This window comes from Monodon monoceros, unplaced genomic scaffold (genome assembly GCF_005190385.1).
Source record: "Monodon monoceros isolate NGI ecotype Baffin Bay Population unplaced genomic scaffold, NGI_Narwhal_1 Super_Scaffold_15, whole genome shotgun sequence".
NCBI lineage: Eukaryota > Metazoa > Chordata > Mammalia > Artiodactyla > Monodontidae > Monodon > Monodon monoceros.
In genome coordinates this window covers 16,161,053-16,187,639 of record NW_021703771.1, presented here as the reverse complement: position 1 = coordinate 16,187,639, position 26,587 = coordinate 16,161,053, and the positions used below count along the sequence as shown (strand labels likewise).

Sequence of the window (26,587 nt, the reverse complement as noted above, 5' to 3'; positions counted from 1 at the left end):
TAAATATTTGCAGTTCATGGGGACAAATACTAATGTGCACATAATAAGTTTTTTGACAGCATAGAAATTAGAATAACTGAGTGTCAGGGGAAGATTAGGAAAGCCCTGTGAGGCTGAAATAGAGTGAATTTTTGAGAGAGTAACTAGAATGCACATTTGACTTGTAAGTGTTGGAAGTCCTCAGAATTGTGTCTTAGTCATATTTAGTGGTCTAAAACTGAATTCTGATCTCATGCTCATGCATCTGCTTTTCATTGTTTCTAACTAAATGGGTATCTTTCACACCCCATATTCACTCACCTTCTACATCCCATTGGTCACCAAGTTTTGTCACTTCCATTTTAAATATTTTTGAAATCTTCACTTTCTCTAGTTTCATTGCTACAACCTCAGTCTATAGTGTTCATTCTTTTTCTGGACTCTTAGTTTCCTAAATGATCTTTTTGTCTTTATTTTTGTTTACTTTAAACATTTTTCATACTACAGTCAGAATCATTTCTTTGCATGCACATTTCATATTTTTTTTAAATAGCCTTGATCTGACTTTTAATGAAAAAAATCATTTGTTTAATGTCTGCCTTCTCTGCTACATTGTGTACTTCAAGATGGTAGGGACATGCCTATCTTATAGGTTCACTACTGTATTACTAGGGATACACTGAAAAGCACTTTATCACAGTAGCACAGTGTGGTCACTCAGATATTTGCTGAATAAATGGAAGGAAGGGGGAGAAGAAGGGAGGGAGCAAATAAAATTTTTAATGGAAGCTGAGGAATTTTAAAAGGTAGTATAACATTGTATTTGCCTTTTAGATAGCTTTGGTTGCAATGTGGAGGATAATATCATGAATAATTGAGAATTGACCCACCAAAATTTCCTTTATAAGCCAACCAATATATAGGGTGTAAATTATGTTGAAGAGAGAGATGTAGTTCTTTAGAAGGACTTAATACAGACAAAAGATATTTCCATATTCTCCTAATTGTTTTTCTATTCTGTTTACTCCTAAATCATTTTAAGTTTCAACAGAGCCTTGATTAATGGAAGTTTATTTTTTTCTTTTTAGCAGAGATTTTATCAAACCTTCATAATTCCTCACCAGATGTGTCTTGTGTCTCTGATATAAATAGTGCATATGAAAGAATTCGACTTGAGAAACTTACTTTTGCCCATAGAGCTGTTAGTGTCAGCACAGATCCAAGTGGATGCAACTTTGCAATCTTGCAGTCAGATCCTAAAACAAGGTAGGTACTCTTGTATGTATTAAATTTCATTTTTAGAAGGAACAATCACTGGGTTTTTTGTTTTCAATAGCTCTTGGAACAAATTTAATTGAAGAGCTGTTGTCAAGTCTTGTAGAGACTTCAGACATATTGATACATTCATGTTACCAGGTTAACTCAGGGGTGGAATTTGTTACGTTGGAAATGTTGAATGTTCCTTTTAGTTTGTAAACTGATATTTATTGAAAATATTGAAGATAATGTGTACATATACACACAAAATTTATTCATATCTTTAGTACTTTGTGATGTACTGTAGGTTCTCAGATTCTGAGAAATAGATTATAAATATTATGTAGTTTATAAAAATTTCTGACCCTTGAATACAATGAGAAATGACAAAGGAAGAGGTAGTATAGAGTCATCTGGAGGGCATTGTGAATCTCAGTGCAAATGAGATTCTGTCACATTAGTACAGAGATGACAGGTTAAGATAAATATCAAGGGTCTTATTGAAGAGGGAAAAAGTCCTAGAGACAGGGTTATCATTCCTCTTGCTTTGCCCAGGTCAGTCCCATATTTAGCACTGAAAGTCTATTCTCCTGGGAAACCCCCTCAGTCCCAGGCTGACCAGGGGGGTTGATCACCCTACCTAGAAGGGCAAAATGTAGATTGGGAGGTAATGATTTCATGTTTACAGTACTGAAAGAACCAGTGTTGTGGACTGATGTATGTCTGTGTGTGTATTTATCTTTACTTCCTTAAGTTTCTAACCTATTCTGGGATCTGGGACCTGAAGTGTTTACTCGTTTTTCTGTATATGTTTTTCTCCACTTGTGAAATAAAAGGATATAAAAGAGGAAAAAGTTGAAAACTGTACTCTTTCTGAATGTTTTTAGTGATACTTTTAATCATTTAAAAAACTTCTGTGAAACAGTCGTTCAAATTTATATTCTAGTGTTTCCTCGTAGAAAGAAAACAATGCTTTCAAAAGGACATTAATTCTTGTCATTTTAGTTTAGGGGAAAAAATACGTAAAGGAATAGAAAATATTTAAAGGGTGATACAGTATCAAAGACTGTGAGCAATATTCTTATGTTATTGGAAATGCTAAATTTAAAATTTTCTAAGTTTAATAAATAAAAAATTATACTTTAAAAGGAGAGTTGGCTAGGGATGCTTTCTTTTTTTCATTTTCTGGAAAGTAAAAATAATTTTTGTTTCATTTCTAGCCTTTATGAAATTCCAGCTGTGTCCTCATCATCCTTTTTTGAAGAGTTTGGCAAACTGTTGAGGGAGACGGATGAAGTGGACAACATCCATGATGTGACATTTCAAGTTGGCAATAGAATCTTCCCTGCACATAAATATATTTTGGCAGTGCGTTCTGACTTTTTCCAGAAATTGTTTCTTTCAGATGGTACTACTTTAGACTTTATAGATGTTTACCGGAAAGATGAAGATTCTGCAGGGTGCCATCTCTTTGTGGTAGAGAAGGTTCATCCTGACTTGTTTGAATACCTTTTACAATTTATATACACAGATACTTGTGACTTTTTAACTCATGGCTTCAAACCAAGAATAAATTTAAACAAAAAACCAGAAGAATATCAGAGCACTCAGAATTGTCATTTGAATAAAATGAATTCCCATGAAGATAATCAGAAGTCACCATTTGAAGTTTACAAAAGTAATCAAGCTCATACAATTAGTGAAAAGCAGAAAAGCAAAAACAAATCTTTCAAAAAAGTAAGAAGTGTTGGGGAAGATGATCCTGTAAAAATGTTGCAAAATGTTGCAAAGAAATTTGGTTTCAGTAATTTGAGTAGTAGGTATGACTCCTCCTTAATATCTGTTCATGTACCTCGTATGTCCTCCTTTTAGAAATTCTTTGTTGTTTTTTTTGCTTTGATTTACTGCTGCTACTGCTCTTGCTTCTGTTCTTGGACCTGCTTCTCCTCCTCCCCTCCCTTCCCCCCATTCCCTCCTCATCTTCCTTCTCTTATTTTCTCTTTCCCTCAGTCTCCGTCTCCATCTCCTTTTCTCTCCACCTCCCCTTTATTTTTTGGATTTGTATCTTTCTTTTCATGGACCTCTTTCTCCATTTTCTGCGAAAGCTATCTCTGGGATTCCCTGGATTAAAACATTATAGGATAGGAAGGCTGTTAGTTGGTTTGAACTCTCAATGGTGTTTGTATAACAGGGATCTGGAGTGGCAGACAGTGTGGTATTCTGGAAAGAGTACTGTCTTTGGAGTTATAAAGAACTATACATGCCTCTTAGCTCTACTGTGACTAGCTAGGGCAAATTTCTTATTTCCTTGAACCTCAGTTTCTCAGTATATAAAAGGGGACGGATAATATTGACCTAATATTGTTGGTGTAGTTTGGTCATATAGCATGTATAAAGTGCCTAATACAGTATTTGTCGTCTTATATTATACACCAGATTTTTTGGAATTCTCTGTTTTTAAGGTATTTATATTGCCTGTGGCAGTATAACCTTAGTTGTGGGTCAGGAGCAAGGGAGGGTAGTATATCATGTTTTCTAATTGCAAACAGTGAAGGGCTTTATGCATACTGATGTTTAATATATTTTTAATATTAAGTATGATATTTCTTTATCACAGAATGGGGGTTAGTTGAGATACTCTTCCAGGTGATACAGATTATATAATTATGTTCAGATGTGGGCCAATTGGTTGGATTTTTGTTGTTCGTTTTGGTAGGGGAATATATTCACCAGTTGTTAATTTTTATCCTTGATAGGTTAGATGGAGTCCGATTTGAGAATGAAGAAATTAATGTCATTGCCAAGAAAACTGGTAATAAACCAAAGCTAAGTCAGAGAAAATGGTAAGTTAGGAAATGAAGATAAACTTTTCATCCCTAGATTTTGAGACCTAAGTGTGGAAATAGAGCTCTTTTTTACTCATATGTGAAGCAAAATGTGTATGTGAATACCCTCTTATCTTTATTAGTCTTCTTTATTTCTGGAAATGTTGGAGAGCTGTTGAGGCAAATGGATGAAAGTTTTAACTGCTCAATAAGACATTGATACAGTTCATTTTTTTCTGATTACTTTCTAATGAAGAAAGGAATTAAAAAAAATTTTTGGCCTGAATTTTGTATTTTTTTATAAGTAGGTAATGATGTTAACCCAAAAACCAGTATAATTATGACTCGTCAGCATTATGAAGATTATTTCCTTTAGTATAATCTTTTTCCGTAATAGATATGCTATTCTAAATATGTTTATTATTAAAAGTTTTTGTTTTTAGGTATGTGTACTTGGTAGGTGAAAAGTCTTGGAGAAAACAAACTGTGGCGGTATCTAGACTGTGCTTAGCACAGAATAGGTTGTACAAATAAGTGAATTAAAGACCTTTGACTATGATGTTACTTATTACACCGGGCCTGTATTGAAAAAGGAAAATAAAAAGCAAGACTTCTTTGAATATTTACCTGTATTCAGTTCCCTTTACAAATATTATCTTTATTGTAAGGCCTTATTATCTTCCCTAAAGTGGAAGGAGATGAAGCACTTTATATGTATACCTTCAAGTTGTATGTTCTCTGCCACCTTTAATTAGGAGAAAATCAAATGTTAAATCCTATAATGGATTTTCTTATTTCTTATTTGCTGAATATGTAAAGAAATTGCTCTTCAATTAAACTTTTTTTTTTTTTCCAGTTCTTATTTATGTGATGTGACCATGAAATCAGTGGATGGAAAGGAATTTCCTTGTCATAAATGCGTTCTTTGTGCTAGACTTGGTAGGTACACTTTCGTTAGTTGCTAATTTATTTGTTTTGGTATTGTTTCACTATTCTTACTCAATTTTTTTTCTTTCAGAATATTTTCATAGTATGCTGAGTAGCTCATGGATTGAGGTAAGATTTAAATAGAACACATAGACTGGTAGTTATACTTTTGGGAAATTATATGCTAAAGAAATTAAAAAATATTTTAACTCAGTTTTTGCTTTGTATTCGACTTTATTTATGCATAAGTCTGCTGGAAAATAGCAACATTCCAAAATGAAAATTGTTTCAAAAAAGTTACTTAAATAAATTCTCCACTATTATTTGGACTTGTATTTGGAATACCAGTTTGTTTCTTTTTTTCTCAATTTTTCTTGATTCTTTTTCATGTTACAAGGCATTTAAAAATTAAACGTATCTCATTTTAGGTTTGTGTTTTATAAATGTTATGTTGTTTTGCATTTGATGTGATTCCTGTTAAAAGTTTTTCATACCAGTAACCTCAGTCAGATTGTAGTAGTATTTTGTAGTTTAATTATTTTATTTTATTTTATTTAGGCTTCCAGTTGTGCAGCTCTGGAAATGCCAATACATTCTGACATACTGAAAGTTATTTTGGACTACCTCTATACTGATGAAGCTGTGGTGATAAAAGGTATTAATAAGAGTTAAGACATTTCAGATATTTAAGATACAGTTAAAAATTATAAAGTCACGTGAATCTTAATTTCTACTGTAATTGAAATAAGCCATCAACAGAGGCTTAAATTTAAAATAAGCAAATAGGGATGATTACTAATAGTAAAGGAATGGAAAAGAAAATTTTCATTACCTATGTGAATATATAAGACTTATTAATATTGGTTGAGATTAGATTTAACATTTCCATACCCAGCTACTTATATGATTAAGATGAGGACTTGACAGCAGGGAGTATAGTTTTGACAGTCTACAAAAGTTCTTTTTTGCCTGTTTTTCCCCTGTGTGAACATACCTGAAGTAAAATAAATAGACTAATAATTGAACCGAAATTTATAAAGACAGTTCATTTGTATACTTTGTCAGGCAACACACCCATGTGTTATTTACCAGGTGTCTTTAGTCATAGAGTGGTATGCTTTTGTGTTCTGTGTATGTCGATACCACATTTTCTTTATCCATTTGTCGATGGACATTTAGGCTGTTTCTATATTTTAACTATTGTGAATGATGCTGCAGTGAATTTGGAAATGCATGTATATCTTCAGAATCCTGATTTCAGTTCCTTTGGCTAAATACTCAGAAGTGGGATTGCTGTATCATATGGTAGTCCTATTTTTAATTTTTTGAGGAGCCTCCATACTGTTCTCCATAGTGGCTACACCAATTTACACTCCCACCAACACTGCACAAGGGTTCCCTTTTCTCCCCATCTTCATCATCAACACCTGTTATCTTGGTTTTTTTTGATAATAACCTTCCGAACAGGTATAAGGTGACATCTCACTGTGGTTTTGATTTTCATTTCCCTGATAAATAATGACATTGAGCACCTTCTCATTTACCTGTTGGCCATTTGTATGTCTTATTTGGGCAAATGTCTATTAAGGTCTTTTGCCCATTAAAAAAATTTTTTTTATGTTTCTTTTTAAAAAATTTTTGTATTGGACTATAGTTTCAGGTGTACAGCAAAGTGAATCAGTTATACATATACATGTATCTATTCTTTTTCAAATTCTTTTCCCATTTAGGTTATTACAGAATATTGAGCAGAGTCCCTGTGCTATATGTAGGTCCTTGTTTGTTTTAAATATAGTAGTGTGTATATGTTAATCCTAAACTCGCAATTTATCCCTCCACACACCTTTCCCCTTTGGTAACCATAAGTTTGTTTTCTAAGTCTGTAATTTTTTTTTTTGCTATTGTATTTTTAGGAGTTCCTTATATATTCTGGATGTTAATCTCTTATCAGTTATGGTTTGCAAATATTTTCTCCCATTCCAAATTTGCCTTTTTATTTTGTTGACTGCTTTGCTGTGCTTTTGGTTTCATGTAATACCACTTGTTTATTTTTGCTTTTGTTTCATGTGGTTTGGTGTCACATCTAAAAAATCATTGCTAAGACCAATGTTTGGGAGCTTTTCCCCTTTTTTCTTCTAGGAGTTTTATAGTTTCAGGTCTTAGATTCAAATCTTTAATCCACTTTGAGTTGATTTTTGTGTTATGGTGTAAGATGTGGGTCCAGTTTCATTGTTTTGCATGTGGATATTAAGTTTTTCTAATATCCTTTATTGAAGTGACTGTCCTTTCCCCATTTTGTATTCTTGACACCCTTGTCAAAGATTAATTGGCTATATATATGAGGGTTTATTTCTGGGCTCTGTATTCTGTCTCATTGGTCTACATGTCTATTTTTATGGCAGTACGTTACACTGTTGATTACTGTAGCTTTGTAATAGGATTTGGAAATCAGGAAATGTGATGCCCCCAGCTTTGTTGTACTTTTTCAATAGTGCTTTGGCTATTTACGGTCTTTTATGGTTCCGTATGAATTTTAGGATTACTTTTTCTACTTCTGTGAAAGATGCCATTGGAATTTTTATAGGATTTCATTGAATATGTAGATTGCTTTGGGTAGAATGGGCATTTTAACAATATCAATTCTTCCAGTCCATGAACATGGGATATCTTTTCATTTATTTGTACCTTCTTTAATTTCTTGTCTCAGTGTTTCATAGCTTTTGGTGTGTAGATCTTTCACCTCCTTGGTTCAGTTTATTCCTGAGTCTTTTATTCTTTGTAATGTGATTGTGCATGGGATTGTTTCCTTAATTTCTCTTTCTGTTAGCTCATTGTTAGCATATAGAAATGCAACAGGTTTTTGTGTATTGATTTTGTACCCTGCAAGTTTATTCTTTCTTTATTTTAAAGAGTATTTTGGTGGCGTCTTCAGGGTTTTCTATGTATACTGTCATGTCATCTGCAAACAATGACAGTTTACTTCTTCTTATTCAGTTTGGATTCCTTCTATTTCTTGTCTCATTGCTGTGGCTAGGGCTTCCAGTACTGTGTTGAATAAACATGGCGAGGGTGTGCAACCTTGTCTTCTTCCTGATCTTAGGTGAAAGCTTTCAGGTTTTTACTGTTGAATATGATGTTAGCTTTAGGCTTGTCATATATGGCCTTTATTGTGTTGAGGTACATTCCTTATATACCTAATTTCTTCAGAGTGTTTATTATGAATGTATGTTGAGTTTTGTCATATTCATTTTTTGCAGCTATTGAGATGATCGTATGATTTTTAGCCTATGTTCTGTTAACGTGGTGTATTGTGTTTATTGATTTGCACATGTTGAACTATCCTTGCATCACAGGTGTAAATCCCACTCGATCATGGTATATGATCCTTTTAATACGTTGTTTAATTTGGTTTACTGGTATTTTATTGAGGATATTTATATGTATGATAATCAGGGATATTCTGTAATTTTCTTTTATTGTAGCAAACTTGTCTGCCTTTGGTATCAGGATAATGCTGGCCTCATGAAATGAGTTTGGAAGTTCTCCCTCCTATTCAATTTTTGGGATGAGTTTAAGAAGGATTGAGGTTAATGTTTCTTTAAATATTTGGTAGAATTCACCTGTGAAGCTTTCTAGTTTTGGGCTTTACTTATTTTGGAGACTTCTAATTATTGATTCAATCTCCTTACTGTGTTATTGGTCTGTTCACATTTTCTATCTCTTCATGATTCAGTTTTGGTATGTTTCTAGGAACTGACCCATTTCTTCTAGATTATCCAATTCATTAGCATATAGTTCATAGTAGTCTCTTATGATCGTTTGTATTTCTGCGATATCACTGGTAATGTTTCCTCTTTCATTTACAATTATTTATTTGAGTCTTCTTTTTTCTTAGTCTACTTAAGGGTGTGTTAATTTTGTTTATCTTTTCAAGTAACCAACTCTTAGTTTAATTGGTCCTTTCTATTGTTTTACTAGTGTCTGGTTCATTGATTCCTGCTCTATATTATTTCCTTTCTTCTCCTAACTTTGGGCTCTGTTTTTCTTTTTATAGTTCTTTGTTGTGTAAAAACCTTAAGGTTGTTCTTTTGCGATCTTTCTTTTTAAGGCATTTATCAGTATAAACGTGTTTCTTAGAACTTCTTTTGTTTAATCCTATAAGTTTTGATACGTTGTGTTTCCCATTTTCCTTTGTCTCAAGATATTTTTTTGCTTTCTCTTTGATTTCTTCTTTGACATATTGGTTGTTCAGGACTGTATTGTTTAATTTCTACATATTTGTGAATTTTCCAGTTTTCCTCCTGTTTTTCTGATTTTATACCATTGTGGTTGGTAGAGAAGATACTTGGTGTGATTTCAGTCTTCTTAAATTGTTAAAGACTTGTTTTGTGGCCTCACATATCGTCTGTTTTGTAGAATGTTTTACGTACACTTGAGAAGAATGTGTATTTTGCTGTTGCTGGATGGAATGTTCTCTATATGTCTGTTAGGGCCATTTGGCGTATATTGTTGGACAGGTCTGCTGTTTCCTTATTGATTTTCTGTGTGGATTATCTATTCCTATTGAATATGGAGTATTGAAGTCCTCTATTGTTTTACTGATGTCTATTTCTGCCTTCAGCTCTTTTACTGTTTGCTTTATATATTTAGGTGCTTCAACTGTATGCCTGTAACAATTGTTATATCTTATTGATGTATTGACCCCTTTGTCATTATATACTGACCTCTTAGTCTCATGTGACTGTTTTTGACTTAAAGCCTATTTTGTGTGATACAAGTATGCCCCCCCCGTTACCATTTGCATTGAGTATATGTTTTCATCCTGTCACTTTCAGCCTATGTGTGTCCTTAAAAGTAAAATAATTTTCTTGTAGGCAGCATACAGTTGTACCTTGTTTTTTAATCTATTCAACTACTTTGCTTTTGATTGGAGAATTTAATCCATTTACATTTAAAGTAATTATTGGTAGGTAGGGATGTGCTTCTGGAATTTTGTCAGTTGTCTTCTGACTGTTTTGCAGTTTCTTTGTTCCCTTTTTCCTCCTGTGTGTGCTGTCTTCCTTTGTAATTTAATGATTTTTTGGTAGCAGTATGCTTTGGTTCCTTTCTCATTTTTGTGTTTCTACTGTAGGTTTTTGCTTTGTGATTACCATGAGGCTTACATGTAATAATATTTTATAATTACAACAGTCTGTTTTAAACTAACCACAACTTTTTTTCTTTTTTCTTTTAAAATTGATGTTTGGTTGATTTACAATATTAATTTCAGGTGTATAGCATAGTGACTGAATATTTTTATTGATTATACTCCACTTAAAGTTGTTACAAAATAATGTCTGTATTTCTGTGTGCTGTACACTACATATATCCTTGTTGCTTATTTATTTTATACATAGTAGTTTCTAACTCTTAATCTCATAAACCTATCTTGCCCCTTCCCCCTCCCCTCTCCCCACTGGTAACAACTGCTTTTGCTCTCTATATCTGTGCGTCTGTTTTTGTTTTGTTATATACATCTGTGTTATTTTTTTTAGATTCCAGGATTCCACATATAATTAATAACATGAAGTATTTAATACTCTCTCTGACTTATTTCATTAAGCACAATACTCTCTAGGTCCATTGATGCAAATGGCAGAATTTCATTCATTTTTTGTGGCTGAGTAATATTCCACTGTATGTGAGATACACACACACACACACACACACACACACACCCCCCACATCTTTATCCATTTGTGTATTGATGGATACTGGGGTTGCTCCCTATCTTGGTTGTTATTCACAGCTGAACTTTGATTCCATACAAATCCTCTTCACTTTTAGTTTTCTTCCCCTCTGTGTTATTTCTTCAGATATTCTTTATGTCTGTTCTTTTTTCCTTCTGGGACTCCCATAAGTATCTATCTAGGCTGGATAGTGTTCCATAGGTCTCTTATACTCAGTGTATTTTTTATTCATTCTTGTTTTTCTTTCTGTTCCTCTGATTGGATAATCTCAATCGATGTACAGTTTCTGTCCTCATTGATAGTCTTAATTTCATGAGATATTATTCTTATACTTTTTTAGATTTTTAGGCATGATTTTTTTAGTTCTTTGAACATACTCAAAATAATTGATTTAAAGTCTGTAATATGTAATGGCTCAGCATCTTAGCATTCTCAGGGACAGATTCTCTTGGCCGCTTTTTTTCTGTATATAGACCATATATTTACATCCCTCTTTTCATTTTTTATAATTTTTTGTTGAGAACTGGACATATCTAAATAATATCATGTAGCAACTCTTGAACTCAGATTTCCCTCCTTCCCCAGGGATTGTTGTGTTTGCTGTTTGTTAGTGACTTATTGGAACTAATTCTGTAAAATTGGTATTTTTTGTCATATATGACCACTGAGGTCTCTGCTTGGTCAGCTTAGTGGTCAGCTCCTAATTAGAATTTTCCTTAAATGCCTAAGCCAGTAAATCTCCCAGCCTGTGCCTAGGGGCTCTTTGTGTGTATGGCGGCCTGGCTTCAATTCTTAGCTGGGCAGTTTACAACTGTGCCTTAGATTCATTTCCTGCTTTTGCAGTCTCAAGGTCAGCCAGAAGTAGGAGTTTTGGGCCTTCTTAAATTTTTTCTAGGCATGTGCACAGCCCTCCACATATGTATGACCTTCTAGATTCATAGGAATATGTTAAAACTTTTCAAAACCCCTTATGGACACAGCTCACACTGCCATAACAGAATAACAGACTGAAATTTATTATTCACAGTTCTGGAGGCTAACGTCTCAGGTCAAGGTCCAGCAGGGTTGGTTTCTGGTGAGGATTCTCTTCCTGGCTTGTACATGGCTGCCTTCTTGTTATGTCCTTACTTGACCTTTCCTCAGTGCTTGTGTGTGAGTGTGAGTGGAGAAAGAGAGAGAGAGTGTACACACACACACACACACACGAAGGGCATTAGTGGGGGGAGATGATGGGTCTGTGATGTCTCTTCTTAGAAAGACACTAATCCTGTCAGATCAGGGCCCTACCTTATGACTGCATTTAACCTTAATTAGTTCCTTAGAGGCCCTGTCTCCAGATACCACCACACTGGAAATTATACCTTCAACATGCGGATTTTCAGGGGACATAATCATTCAGTCACAACAATATCTCTTTCCCTAGCTATTCTTTTTAAGTTTTTTTAACCTGCTTCTTGTTTGCTCTATCACTTATTTATTGTCTTGGGCAGCTTCAACGTTAAGTAATTGCTACTTGTTTTGAATAAATGCCTTCTTCTGAGGCTGTTCACACTGGGCAAGCTTTAAGGTCAAATAAACCCCTGCTAGCTGGGTTTCCAGGAAACTGCCAGACAGGTCAAATAATGACGGTTTCTTGATAATGTTGCTCCACAACTGTTCTGTCTCCTCCAGTGGATGTAGCTTCTCGTACCTGCCTGTGATTGCAGGATTGATGGTTTTCAAGACTACTGAGGAGGAGAGGCAAGGAGAGGAGAGGAGGATCTAAGCAGGAGCAGCTAGTGTCCCAAAGCTTACTATTCTTAAGATTCCGCCAAGTTTTTTGAGTCAGTGCTCCCTAGATTATTGCAAGCCTTTGGCTAATTTCTAGAATTCTGAAAAAGTTGATTTTTGATAATTTTTTGTAATATTCTCATTGCTTTTGTGGAGAAGAATTTTTGAAGTAGTTCTTAGTCTGCCATTTGCAATGACTTCACCTCTCCCTCATCTTTTAAAATGTTTTTTCTACTTTCATTTTTTCTTTTTTTTTTAATGCATATATTTCATCTTCATTTTGAGGGCTTTTTGCTTTTTATTTATTTATTTATTTTTGGCTGTGCCGGGCCTTAGCTGCAGCACGCAGGATCTTTTAGTTGTTGGCATGTGGACTTCTTAGTTGCGGCATGCAGACTTCTCAGTTGCGGTGTGTGGACTTTTAGTTGTGGCATGTGAACTCTTAGTTGTGGCATGCATGTGGGATCTAGTTCCCCCACTGGGGATTGAACCTGGGCCCCCTGCATTGGGAGCACAGAGTCTTACCCACTGGACCACCAGGAAAGTCCCTCATTTTTTTCTTTTTAAGCATTTTTTTTCTTCCTATGGTGGTGGTATTGTTTTTGTTTTTGTTTTTCCCTATTTATATTACTATTCTGGCAGTGATTCTAGCATTGCTTAAGGTCATTAATACTGCACTGGGTCAAGTTTATGTTAAATTAAGGAACTTCTATAATTTTTTTAAAAAGTACTCTTAGGTGACCAATTTTGTTTTAAATAAGGAAGCCTAAGAGCATTATTCACCTCTCCCTTCGTCCTTCCCTGCCCCCTCTACCCCCCATATGTATATATATGTTATAACATATGTGTATCTATTTAACATATACCTGTATATTACTTTTAAGGATGAGATTTGACTTTCCCCTCTATTAGTTTGAGAAATGTTTGTCCAACAGCAATAGGAGATTTTAAACAAGTCAGGCATTCTAGTGGTTCTTTAGACTAAAAAAGATCTACTCAAGTTGCCCATTTTATGGTCCTAGTGTGAACCAGGGCATTTTGGGTGTGTTCTATTTTACAGCTTTCTACTGAAAAGACAACTATTTTGATGTTATTACTGTTTATCATACTTGCCATTTCAGCATTTAGAAAATAATCATCATAATTCTCTTGTTTGTAGTGTCTTAATTACTTGAACTTTTTCCCCTTAGGTATAATGTTTACAAAATAATAATAAAGAGTGACGCTTCTTTTTCTTTTCTTTTTTTTTTTTAGAATCTCAAAATTTGGATTTTGTTTGTAGTGTTCTTGTGGTGGCTGATCAGCTTCTCATATCTCGATTGAAAGAGATTTGTGAAGTGGCATTAAGTGAAAAACGTGAGTTTTTGAATTGGAATCTTAGTGTGTTTTCAGATTGATCCAGGATTTACTGTATTTTATTGACTTTCTGATGTAGTTTATGATAAAATGCATGTTTTTGTATCATTAAAAATTCAAGACATTTAAACTATTTCGTGTCATCATTTGTAAGCACATCCTTATTTTAGAGATGTTAATATGTGAAAACATGAGCATCTTAGAATTGAAATACGTTAAGTTTTTGGAAATGCCATAAAAGCTTGAATAATAAGGATGGCATGAAACTTATTTTGGAATCTGAAAGATGAGAGTTTGAAAGCAGAAATTTTTTACCCTTGCCCTGGTCTGTAAGTCTACACTTAGCTACCCTGCTATTTGCTGGAATTTTTATGTAACCATCCCATTAATATATTTATCAAAAACTTCTCTTTTCTCTCAAACTCTTATTTTTCTCTCTCTGTTCATTATTTCTGTTAATTGCATGGCTGTCATCCTAACACTCAACTTTGGAACCCAAAGTTATTTTTTGTTATTTTGTTTTTATACCCAAATTGCAGCTGTCAAAATTGATTAAATCTTAAGTGTGTTGATCACATTTCCCCTACCTTTTTTTTTTTTTTTTTTTTTTTTTTTGCGGTACGCAGGCTTCTCACTGTTGTGGCCTCTCCCGTTGTGGAGCACAGGCTCCGGACATGCATGCTCAGCGGCCATGGCTCACGGGCCCAGCTGCTCTGCGGCATGTGGGATCTTCCCGGACCCGGGCACAAACCCATGTCCCCTGCATCGGCAGGCGGACTGTTAACCACTGCGCCACCAGGGAAGCCCTCCACTACCTTTTTATTCTCACTGTCACTATACTAGTTGAGATCACTGTTATCCCATCCCTTCTGTGTAGTGTCATAGTAGTCTTTTAAGTCCTGTTTCTCTTTTCTAACTTCTTTAATCTTTCTGTAGGAAGGAGTTAATGTCTTCCCTTGTTCATATATTTTTAATCACTTACTCTGGGATAAAGGTTAAATTTCCTCACCCTGATATAAAAGTTTCTTGGCTTTCTATTCTTATCTTTGTTCTTTTTCTTTGCCTCTTCAGGAAGTGTGAAGGGATTTCCTGTCAAATTTTTCTAATTTGTACTTCTAATAGTTTGTCTTAGCTCTAGAGTCTTATTTACTCACTTTTCTTGAGCTCTGTGGAGTATCTTCTCCTTGAACAACTCTAAAGTTTTTGTATGATCCAGTTTTATTTCTGTGAAATGGGAGAATTTGGGTTCATCATTAGCTGAAACTTTAGTAGGTTAGTCAAGAGTGAGGCAGCGATCATTATTGTCTGCATATTGTCTGCATATAACTTTTGACTGAGTTATAAGGGAGAAAGAACAAAGAAGTGGAGGAAGCCAGGTGTAGAAAATAGTTGTGTTCCTCTGTTGGCTGGGACTCAGAGTAAGTAAGAAAAAGAATGGAGGGGTTTGGGAAGCAAAAGTTACATGCTAGGTAAATAGAATATTCTGGGACAGTCTCTAGCAAAACACACTTCATATATAAAGTTAACAAGGATTGTAACAAAATCTAGCATGTTTTGTACAGTATGCCAGATTCTGCACTGGCATGAACTATAATATGGTAAGATTTAAATGTACTTATTTTCTAAATATATAGTATTTGTATGTGTTTATATATGTAAATATACCCACGTAAAGTCTGATAGATGACTCAACATAAATATATTTTGTAGAATGATTTCAGCAGTTTCTCCTACTCCTAAATATACTTTGTTAGTTTTATAGGAGAATGACTATTCTGTGCTATATAAATGAAAAAGAGTGTTGTTTATCAGTGAAAGTTAAAAATATTCTGAAAAGGTTAGGTAGAAGATTGTCAATTCTTATATGTTTGCTTTTAGATGACACTGTAATGCACCTTCTGTATTTTCTTTTGCTTAAAATTTTACGTGTGCTTATACTTCCTCTGAACAAGTCATTTAAAATTACTTTGGCATATTGGGATGGAAAATGAGTTGTATATTTGCCCTAGTATAACTTATTTTGGGCAAGACACTACTTTCAATTTTCCTTCTTCTGAATGTTCAAACCTGACAACTTGAGAAATAAGTATATTTCATTTGCTGTAGTAACATGCCTTTCATCTCATTTCGCATATCTTTTCCTTTGTAGTTACCCTTAAGAATGCTGCTATGCTACTGGAATTCGCAGCAATGTATAATGCTGAACAGTTGAAACTATCTTGTTTACAATTTATAGGACTGAATATGGCAGCTTTACTTGAAGCAAGGTAGGTTAGATATATACAGACTGTTGCAAAAGCAGCAAAAGCACTTATTTATATATAATAACAAATAGTAATTTAAAAGTGAATAACGATAAATCCCAGCTTTGTAGAAAAAGTGAAAATGTAAGGGGATTTAATCATTCCATCAGTATTTGGATGCTTAATATATGCCAGCCATTGCTAAGATACTACTGGGAACAAATAAAGACAATATCCTTGCCCTCAGTGGTGCTTACATGCTGGTTGGAAGGTTGTGGGACAATATTATCACAAGTATATTTGTATATGTTTTCATATCTCTTTGCTTGTTTAGGCTAATTTGTAACTATGTAGTTTTTACCTTGGCTTTTAGAAACTATCTGTAATAGTAATTAAGCCAGCACTTAATTACTTAACATATATGCATGCATACAGTTTGTTACTGGTTGATTTCTGTTTTCTCTTTGTATTTATTCCCTTTTAAGATATTTCCTATACTACATATTGATTCTTTGGTCAAACTTAGGCTGCAGCAGATGGCCTGAAAAAATTTAGTTGGTCTGGTTTATGGCAAGCTGATTTGTGTGTTGAAGCTTTCATGGCAATGAAATTTTTCTTATGAAACATGACACACTTTATGTGAAAAAAATCAGCTAAGTATATGTATCCTGTTTTATAAGCTAATATTTCATGCTATATTGATGTTTACCTGGATGGAAAGAATTTGATAAATGCTAATGATTTAGGAGTCATGGACATTTTAGAATTAGAGGAATCTTGGGAAATTTAATCCCATTGTTTTCAACTATTTTAGCAGTGGAATTTTTTTTTTTTTTTTTTTTTTTTTTTGGCGGTACGCGGGCCTCTCACTGTTGTGGCCTCTCCCGTTGTGGAGCACCGGCTCCGGACGCGCAGGCTTAGCGGCCATGGCTCACGGGCCTAGCCGCTTTGCGGCATGTGGGATCTTCCCGGACCGGGGCACAAACCTGTGTCCCCTGCATCGGCAGGCGGACTCTCAACCGCAGTGGAATTTTTTTAATGAAATAAATGTTACAGATTTATTTTTTAGCATAAGGTCACAATTTTACTATATTTACTCACTATAAAGTCAGTGATGAGAAAAGTAAGTCTTTTTGGTCAGCACGGGAATTTCAGATTAGATTTCTTGGTGTCAGTTGCATTTTTAAAGACGGTGTCTAGTGTAATGCTGTATTTTGTTTTAATTGTAATAATAGCTAACACTGCCATAATAATAGTTATTAATAGTAATAACTAATAATAGTACTATAATAAGTTACATAGTAATAATGATAATGGTATGTGCCAGGTGGCATTCTAAAAGTGTTGTATAGATTCACTTAATTTTCATGAAAACCTTACGAAGTAGATCCTGTTTATATCCTCACATGAGGATGAGAAAACCCGTGAAACTTTTTTTGGCAAATAATCAAGAAAACCTTGATCCATGTAATTAATTATAAATGGTAACAGTTTTTTGATAACTCACCTTTCAAAGTCAGGATGATGCTTAATGAAACTAATTCGAAAACATGTTTGAAATAAAAGTTTTCTACCATTTTTAAAAGGTGAATCACTAACAGATTCCTTAATTGCCATTTAGGGTTCCATTTAGAGAAAATTCTTTTGGCTATTTAATGCTTTATTTTGTGGAAAATGCTTTCCAAATGCAAATTAATATTATGGGATATTAGAGAGTGTCATTTCAAAATGCCTCTGGTATTTCATTGTCAGAACCTGGCAGAGGTTTCAGAATACATTTTTTTTTTTTGCTGACATTACATTAGTCATTCTAATCATAGCAGTTTTTTTCCCCTTGCATTGCCAAATTAACTCATTTAATTTGTCAGAAAAGAATCAACCACAGTGTGAATCAAGCCAAATCTATCTAAAATACGATATTGGAGGATGGTGTGTCACATTACTATTGTTCCATTATTATGTTGTGACAAGCTTGTCAGCTGAACTATTAAGGGAGCACATGTGCTGCGGTGAATAATTTTACATGAGTAGACATTATAACTTGCATTAAAGCAAAGATTTGTGTAAATGTAACCATTCCTAGTCAAATATGTGTTTGCCAGAAGTGTAAATAAATACGCACAGAGATGTTAAGAAAACAGCTGCATCAAAATTGACGTACCATCACAAGTTAATTGTCTTCAAAATGTTAAAAAACTAGTATGGTACAGATTTGAATATGGTTGCTTTGTATTAGTTTTAAAAATAGTTTGAAGTACATTTTAGAATGTAAACTTTGATTTAAATTTAACTGATGCCTCAAAGTACCTCTTTGGAACCTGAGAGTTCCTTAAAATCTCCTTTGACTGCAGTTGAACTAGTCCAAATGTTTTATTTTTTTAATTTTTAAATTTATTTTTATTTTGGGCTGCGTTGGGTCTTTGTTGCTGTGTGCAGGCTTTCTCTAGTTGCGGCGAGCAGGGGCTACTCCTTGTTGCAGTGTGTGGGCTTCTCATTGCAGAGCATGGGCTCTAGGCTTGTGGGCTTCAGTAGTTGTGGCTTGTGGGCTCAGAAGTTGCAGCACGTGGGCCCTAGACTGTGCGGGCTTCAGTAGTTGTGGCTCGCGGGCTCTAGAGCGCAGGCTCAGTAGTTGTGGCGCACAGGCTTAGTTGCTCCGCGGCATGTGGGGTCTTCCCAGATCAGGGATCGAACCTGTGTCCCCTGCATTGGCAGGCGGATTCTTTACCACTGCGCCACCAGGGAAGTCCCCAAATATCATTTTACATATGAAGATATTAAGGACTAGGGAGGGAAAGTGAGTTGCTCAAGGTCATGTAGGTAATTGGGAGCAGTGATAATTCTAGATAGAATTCAGGTACCTGATAGTTAGGCCATTGTTCTGTCAATATAGTACTCCTTCTGTAGTAAAGATTATATTTGTGGAAAATGAAAGTTGAATACTTGCTATTATGATAGAAAATATTTTTCTATCACTTATTTGTAAGAGTTGCTTGAGTTTTATTCAGTAAGTTTGTCTAATATGTTTGCTGTTTATATGAAATATATAACTATACATACTTCCAAAAAGAATTTGTTGCAGCTGGCATATTAATTCTTTAAAAAAATATTCCTTACTCAACAATATAAAATGTCTCTGCATATTTGAAAGTCTTAATAGGTATTAAACTTGAGTGTTAAGATAGAATTTTATATCTTATTATTTAGGTCTCTTGATGTTTTAAGTGACGGTGTTTTGAAGGATCTTTCTGTGTTTTACCGAAAAATGGTAAGGTTTATGTTTTTGTCAATTACAATATCAACTAAAGCAGTATATTTGGTCAGACTTCTCAATGGAACAATTTCCTAATGAATTCTGATTCATTAGGATCTTTTAAAAATGAGGACATAAGATTTCTTTACAAGCTCTACAGGTAAACGATAATAAAAATTGAAGATATTTAATGATAATATCTATTTAAATTTCTTTATAAATGAAAGTTATTGAATGCTTTGTGGTCTTTCGTTATTTATTTACTAAAGATCAGGACAGTGTAAAAATATGGATTTTAATGATTTTATTACTTTTATTGAGGTAACATTGATTTATAACACTATGTAAGTTTCATGTGTACATTGTTATATTTCTACTTCTGTATACACTACACCTTGCTCCCCACCAAAAATTTAACTTCCATCTGTCAGCATATAGTTGATCCGCTTTATCTATTTCACTCCCCCACTCCTCTTCTCCCTCTGGTAACTACTACTCTATTCTCTGTATCCACGTGTTTGGGTTTTTTTTTTGTTTAGTTCATTTATTTTGTTTTTGTTTGTTTATTAGTGTTTTATGTTCCATCTGTGAGTGAAATCATACAGTATTTGTCTTTCTCCATCTGACTTCACTTAGCATAACATCCTCATGGTCCATCTATGTTGTTGGAAATGGCAAAAAAGATTTCATCTTTTTTTCATGGCTGAGTAGTATTCCATTGTGTGTGTGTGTGTGCATTTATATACATACACATATACTACATTTTCTTTATCCATTCATCCCTTGATGGGCACTTAGGTTGTTTCCATATATTGGCTATTGCAAATAATGCTGCAGTGAACATAGGGGAGCATATATCTTTTCAAATAAGTGTTTTTGTATTCTTTGGATGAATACCCAGAAATGGGATAGCTGGGTATCTTATGGTAGTCTATTCTTAATTTTTTTAGGAATCTCTATACTGTCTTCTGTAGTGACTGCACCAATTCACAATCTCACCAACAGTGTATGAGGGTTCTCTTTTCTCCACATCCTTGCCAACACATGGTATTTCTTGTCATTTTGACCCTAGCCATTCTGACAGGTGTACAGTGATGTCTCAGTGTGGTTTTGATTTGCATTTCCCTGATAATTAGTGATGTTGAACATCTTTTCATCTCTCTGTTTGCCATCTATATGTCTTCTTTGAAAAAATATGTATTCAACTCCTCTGTCCGTTTTTTAATCAGGTAATTTTGTTGTTGTTGTTGAGTTGTATGAGTTATTTTGGGGCATATGATTTACAAATATCTCCTCCCGTTTGGTAGGTTGTCTTTTTGTTTTATTGATGGTTTCCTTTGCTGTGCAGAAGCTTTTTAGTTTGGTGTAATCCCATTTATTTTTGCTTTTGTTTTCATTGCTGAGGAGGCATATTTTAAAAGATACTGCTATGACTGATATCAAAGAGCATACCACCTGTGTTTTCTTTCAGGAGTTTTATGGTTTCAGGTCTTACACTCAAGCCTTTAATCTACTTTGACTTAATTTTTGTGTATATTGTGAAATAATGGTCTAATTTAATTTTTTGGCATATGGCTGTCCAGTTTTCCCAGCACTATTTATTGAAGAGACTGTCCCTTCTCCATTGTGTATTCTTTGCTCCTTTGTTGTAAATTAATTGTCCATGTATGCAAGTGTTTATTCCTGGGCTTTCAATTCTGTTTAGAGATCTTTGCATCTGTTTTTCTGCCAATACCATGCTGTTTTGACTACAGTGGCTTTGTAATATAGTTTGAAATCAGGAAATATGATACCTCCAGCTTTGTTCTTTTTTCTCAGCATCGCTTTGACTATTCAGGGTTGTTTGTGGTTCCATATAAATTTTAGAATTTTTTGTTCTATTTCTGTGAAAAATGTTTTTGGGATTTTGATAGGGATTGTATTGAATTAGATTGCTTTAGGTAATATGGACATTTTGATAATGTTAATTCTTCTAATCCTTGAGCCTGGCATATCTTTCCATTTATTTGTGTCAGATTTTTGGTAGAATCTTTAGGGTTTTCTATGTATATAAAAATCATGCCATCTGCAGGTAGTGACAGTTTTACGTCTTCTTTTCCAATTTGGATGTCTTTTATTTATTTTTTCTTGACTAATTGCTCTGGCTAACACTTCCAATACTATGTTGAATAAGAGTGGTGAGATTGAGCATCCTTGTCTTATTCCTGATCTTAGAGGGTTAGCTTTTACTACTTAACCATTGAGTATGTTAGCTGTGGGTTTGTCACATATCATCCCTTCTACACCATTCTGTTGAGAGTTTTTATCATAAATGGGTGTTGAATGTTGTCAAATGTTTTTTCTGCATCTATTGAGATGATCGCATGATTTTTGTTCATTTTGTGGATGTATTGTATCATGTTGATCAATTTGAGGATGTTGAACCATCCTTACGTCCCTGGTATAAATCCCACTTGATCATGTTGTATGGTCCTTTTGATATATTTTTTAATTTGTTTTGCTAATATGTTGTTGAGGATTTTTGCAACTGGCAGCCATCAGAGATACTGGCCTGTGATTTTCTTTCTTTGTGTTGTCTTTGTCTGGTTTTGGTATCAGGGTGATATTGGCCTTGTAAAATGAGTTAGGAAGCATTCCCTCCTTTTCAGTTTTTTGGAATAGTTTTAGTATAGTTATTAAATCTTCTTTGAATATTGGTAGAATTCACCTGTGAAGCAATCTGGTCCTGGACCTGTGTTTTTTGGGAGCTTTTTGATTACTGTTTCAATCTCTGTACTAGTGATTGGTCTATTCAGATTTTCTATTCATGATTCAGCTCTGGAAGGTTGTATGATTCTAAGAATTTGTCCATTTTTTCTAGGTTGTCCAGTTTTTGTATTCTCTTATAATCCTTTATATTTCTGTAAGTATCTATTTATTTTTCTCTTTCATTTTTTATTTTATTTATCAGGGCTTCTCTCTTTTTTTTCTTAGTGAATCTAGCTAATGGTTTGTCAGTTTCGTTTGTCTTTTCAAAAAACCAGTTCTTAGTTTCATTCATCTTTTCTTCTGTCTTCTCTGATCTTTGTATTTCCTTCTTTCTACTGACTTCGGGCTTTGTTCTTTTTCTAGTACCTTAAGGTGTAAGTTTTTCTTGTTTCTTGAGGTAAGCCTTTATTGCTACAAACTCTTAATACTGCTTTTGCTGTTGCCCATAGATTTTGGTATATTGTATTTTCATTTCCATTTGTCTTCAGGTAATTTTTTGTTTCTCCTTTGATTTCTTCAGTGACCCAATTGTTGTTCTGTAGCATATTGTTCATCTTTACGTATCTGTCGTTTTTCCAGTGTTCTTGTTCTTGATTTCCTAGTTTTTCATACCATTGTGATCGGAAAAGATGTTTGATAGAATTTCAGTCTTCTTAAATCTATATTGAGACTTCTTTTGTGTCCCGATTTATGGCCTATCCTTGAGAAAGTTCCATGAGCATTTGAGAAGAATGTGTGTTTTGCTGCATTGTTCTGTTTAAATCTGTTAAATATATCTGATCTAACGTTTCAGTTAAGGCCACTGTTTCCTTGTTGACTTTTTGTCTGGATGATCTATCTGTTGATGTAAGTGGGGTGTTAAATGTCCCCTACAATTATTTTGTTGCTGTCAGTTCCCTCGCTTTGGGTATGTTAGTAATTGTTGTATATATTTTGGTGCTCTTATGTTAGGTACATATACATTAGTCACTTTTATGTCTTCTTGATGAGTTGTCCTCTTTATAATTATATGCTGACCATTTTTTGTCTCTTGTTAGCTTTTTGGCTTGAAGTCTAATTTGTCTGGTATAAGGATGGCTACACTTGCTTTCTTTTGGCAGCCATTTGCTTAGAGTATCATCTTCCATCTCTTCACATTTAGCCTGTGTTTGTCTTCAGAGCTGAGGTGTGTCTCCTGGAGCAGCATTTGGTTGAGTCTTGTGTTTTAATGCATCCAGCCACTCTGTCTTTTGATTGATGAATTCAGTCCATTTACATTCAGGGGGATTAGTGATAGATGAGGATGTAGTCCTGAAATTTTGTGTTTTGTTTTTTGGTTGCTTGATACCTCTATTGTTTCCTTTTCCTGTGTTTCTGTCTGTTATTTTGGTTTGGAGGTGTTCTGTGGTATTTTTCTTAGTTTCTTCTTTTATTATGTTTCATGTCTCTGTAACAAAGTTTTGTGGTTGCCCTGAGCTTTGTATAAAACGTCTCACAGATAAAATAGTCTTTTTTCTGCCGATAGTATGTTATCTTCATTTACCTGTATGAATTTTCCATCCCCTTTTATGTTTTTGTTTTCTCACATTATCCCTTTTTTTTTCCACTTTTTTTTTTAACATCTTTATTGGGGTATAATTGCTTTACAATGGTGTGTTAGTTTCTGCTTTATAACAAAGTGAATCAGTTATACATGTACATATGTTCCCATATCTCTTCCCTCTTGCGTCTCCCTCCCTCCCACCCTCCCTATCCCACCCCTCCAGGTGGTCACAAAGCACTGAGCTGATCTCCCTGTGCTATGCAGCTGCTTCCCACTAGCTATCTACCTTACGTTTGGTAGTGTATATATGTCCATGCCTCTCTCTCGTTTTGTCACAGCTCACCCTTCCCCCTCCCCATATCCTCAAGTCTGTTCTCTAGTAGGTCTGTGTTTTTATTCCTGTCTTACCCCTAAGTTCTTCGTGACATTTTTTTTTCTTAAATTCCATATATAAAATGAATCTTTTTTTCCTTTGGTTTTTTTCTTTTTGCGGTACGCGGGCCTCTCACTGTTGTGGCCTCTCCCGTTGCGGAGCACAGGCTCCAGATGTGCAGGCTCAGCAGCCATGGCTCACGGGCCCAGCCGCTCCGCTGCATGTGAGATATTCCCGGACCGGGGCACGAACCCGTGTCCCCTGCATCGGCAGGCAGATTCTCAACCACTGCGCCACCAGGGAAGCCCTCACATTATCCCTTTTGATGTGAGTTTGCTACCAAACAGAAATAGCTTATAGTTATTTTTCTGCTTTCTTTTTTTCTCCCTTTAACCTTTATGCTCTCATAGAGTTGCAATTTTCTGGTTCTGTTTTATCATCTTGCTCAAAGTTTTGTGTCCCTTTGTCTTTTTTGTTTCTGTTAGAAGTGCTGCTTTCAGCATGTCTTGTTAGGCAGGTCTTGTGTTGACGAACTCCCTCAGCTTCTGTTTGAGAAAGTCTTTATCTCTCCATATTTGAAAGATGTCTTTGCTGGATAGAGTATTCTAGGCTGATGGTTTTTATCTTTTAGTATTCTGAGATTGTCATTTTACTCCCTCCTGGCCTGTTGGGTTTCTGCTGAGACATCTGCTGCTAGCCTAGTGGAGGTTCCTTTGTAGGCCACCAGGCTTTTCTTTTTTTTTTTTTTTTTTTTTTTTTTACTCTTTGGCCATACCACGTGGCTTGCAGGATCTTTGTTCCCCGACCAGGAATCAAACCTGGGCCCTGGCAGTGAAAACACTGAGTCCTAACCACTGAACCACCAGGGAATTCCCAGCTACCATCCTTTTTCTTGGCTGCCTTTAAAAATCTTTGTCATTGACTTTTGACAATTTTAATATTTATTACACATCTTGGAGAAGGTTGTTTTGCGTTGAGGTAATTAGGTGTTCTTTTAATTTCATGGACTTGTGTATCCAGTTCCTTTTCCAGCTTTGGGATGTTCTCAGATATTATTTCTTTAAATAAACTCTCTTTTGCCTTCTCACTCTCTTCTCCTTCTGGGTTACTCATTACCCTAATATTTTTCTTCCTAAATGAGTTGGATAGGTCTTGTGAAATTTCCTCACTTTTTTAATATTCTGTTTCTCTTCTTCTACTTGTATCATTTCAAGATATCTACCTTTGAGTTTGCTAATTCTCTCTTCCATATGATCTGCTCTATTTCCATTTCTTTCTAATTCATTCTTCATCTCATTTGAGTTCAACTCCAGAGTTTGTTTGGTTCTTTTTTAGAGTTTCAGTCTCTTTGGTAAAGTATTTCTTCTGTTCATTAATTTTATTCCTGAGCTCATTAAACCGCCTTTCTGACTTCTTATACCTTATTGAGTTCCTTCATGACAGCTATTTTGAATTCTCTATCAGTTAGATTGAAATATTCTGTGACTTAGTTCGGTTTCTGGAGAACTGTTCTTTTCTTTTTGTGATCGAGTGTTATTGTGGTTGTATATGGTACTTGAATTAAATTGTTCCTCTGCAGGTGCATTTGAAGTTAATGACAGGTTAGAAGTTAGAGTCCTTTTTTTGCTTTCCAGTAGGTGGCACTATAACATAGGTCTGTTTTCTCTTACCTGAGCTGGCTCTGATTATATTTGCTAGTTGGCGCTTTCCAGCCTCCACCGGCTCTGTAAGAGGTGTGCTTCTGTGCCTTCATTATTGCTGCTTGTGCCTCCCAGGTCCTTACTGCCTTTCTTCTGCCAGAGCTACTGTCATCATCGGAATGTGGGGCTCTTCCCCAGTTTGTGGGGTTCCTTAAGTAACAGTCTTTGCATGGTGGGAGGAGGATCATGGGGGTGTTGGGAGCCAGGGTTGCACAGGTGCCTGTACTGTATCTGATATTGTATAAGGTTCGTGGGCTTCTGCCACTGTTGATGGTGGGCGATGGCGGCTGGGTTCCAGGGCCCACTTCCACTGCTACCAAGCTACCTGTGGTTGTGAGCACCCCTCCATTCAGGATGCCATAGTTGTAAGTGCACCACCTCACATGCTGGTACTGGGTTCCCTGAAGCTGTGGGCTCAGCTACCATGGTTAGAGGCCCAGGATTGCAGGCACAGACGTGGTCCACTCTTCCGTCTGTTCTGCCTCTCTCCTGTATGTGTTCCAGCCTCCCACCTTTAGATGTACAAATGTGTGGAATTCTCTGGTGACCTAGTGTGTTGGGCAGAGGCAACTTTGTTGAGCTCTGGATGTTTTACTGGTTGTACATTGAAGGGGAGACGGACAGGTAGCTGATGTCTTTCCTCTACAAATTTTGTATTTAAAAAGTGACATCTTTTTTTCTACAGATTCCAGCAATGGATAGAAGAGTCATTACACCATATCAAGATGGACCAGATATTAGCTACTTGGATGTAGAAGATGGAGATATCTTTTTGAAAGAAGAAATAAATATGGAACAAAATTATTCGTAAGCTCTGTTTTTTTTTTCCCCCCTTCCTTTTCTCCTTCCCCCATCCCCAATCTTGGACACTGTTGACACTTTTATATTAATATGGAAAGAAAAATTGA

The 26,587-nt window shown here is 35.1% G+C and overlaps 1 protein-coding gene across 6 annotated transcripts in view; it reads left to right on the top strand.

Moving 5' to 3' along the window:
* The window catches only part of IBTK (inhibitor of Bruton tyrosine kinase), a 92,493-nt gene that overhangs the window by 30,143 nt on the left and 35,763 nt on the right, over positions 1–26,587 (top strand). For 4 of the 6 annotated variants that reach the window (XR_003793698.1, XR_003793699.1, XM_029223759.1 and 1 more), the window contains exons 11-20: positions 1,068–1,245; positions 2,457–3,056; positions 3,993–4,079; positions 4,918–5,000; positions 5,080–5,117; positions 5,547–5,643; positions 13,742–13,843; positions 15,993–16,110; positions 19,291–19,351; positions 26,365–26,486. Coding sequence is in view for 3 of the 6 variants with exons in the window: in XM_029223759.1 (XP_029079592.1) it covers positions 1,068–1,245; positions 2,457–3,056; positions 3,993–4,079; positions 4,918–5,000; positions 5,080–5,117; positions 5,547–5,643; positions 13,742–13,843; positions 15,993–16,110; positions 19,291–19,351; positions 26,365–26,486 (1,486 nt within the window). In the remaining 3 variants the exon portion in view is untranslated. The remainder of the gene's footprint in view (positions 1–1,067; positions 1,246–2,456; positions 3,057–3,992; positions 4,080–4,917; positions 5,001–5,079; positions 5,118–5,546; positions 5,644–13,741; positions 13,844–15,992; positions 16,111–19,290; positions 19,352–26,364; positions 26,487–26,587) is intronic. The other 2 variants (XR_003793700.1, XM_029223760.1) reach the window with 1 other exon arrangement.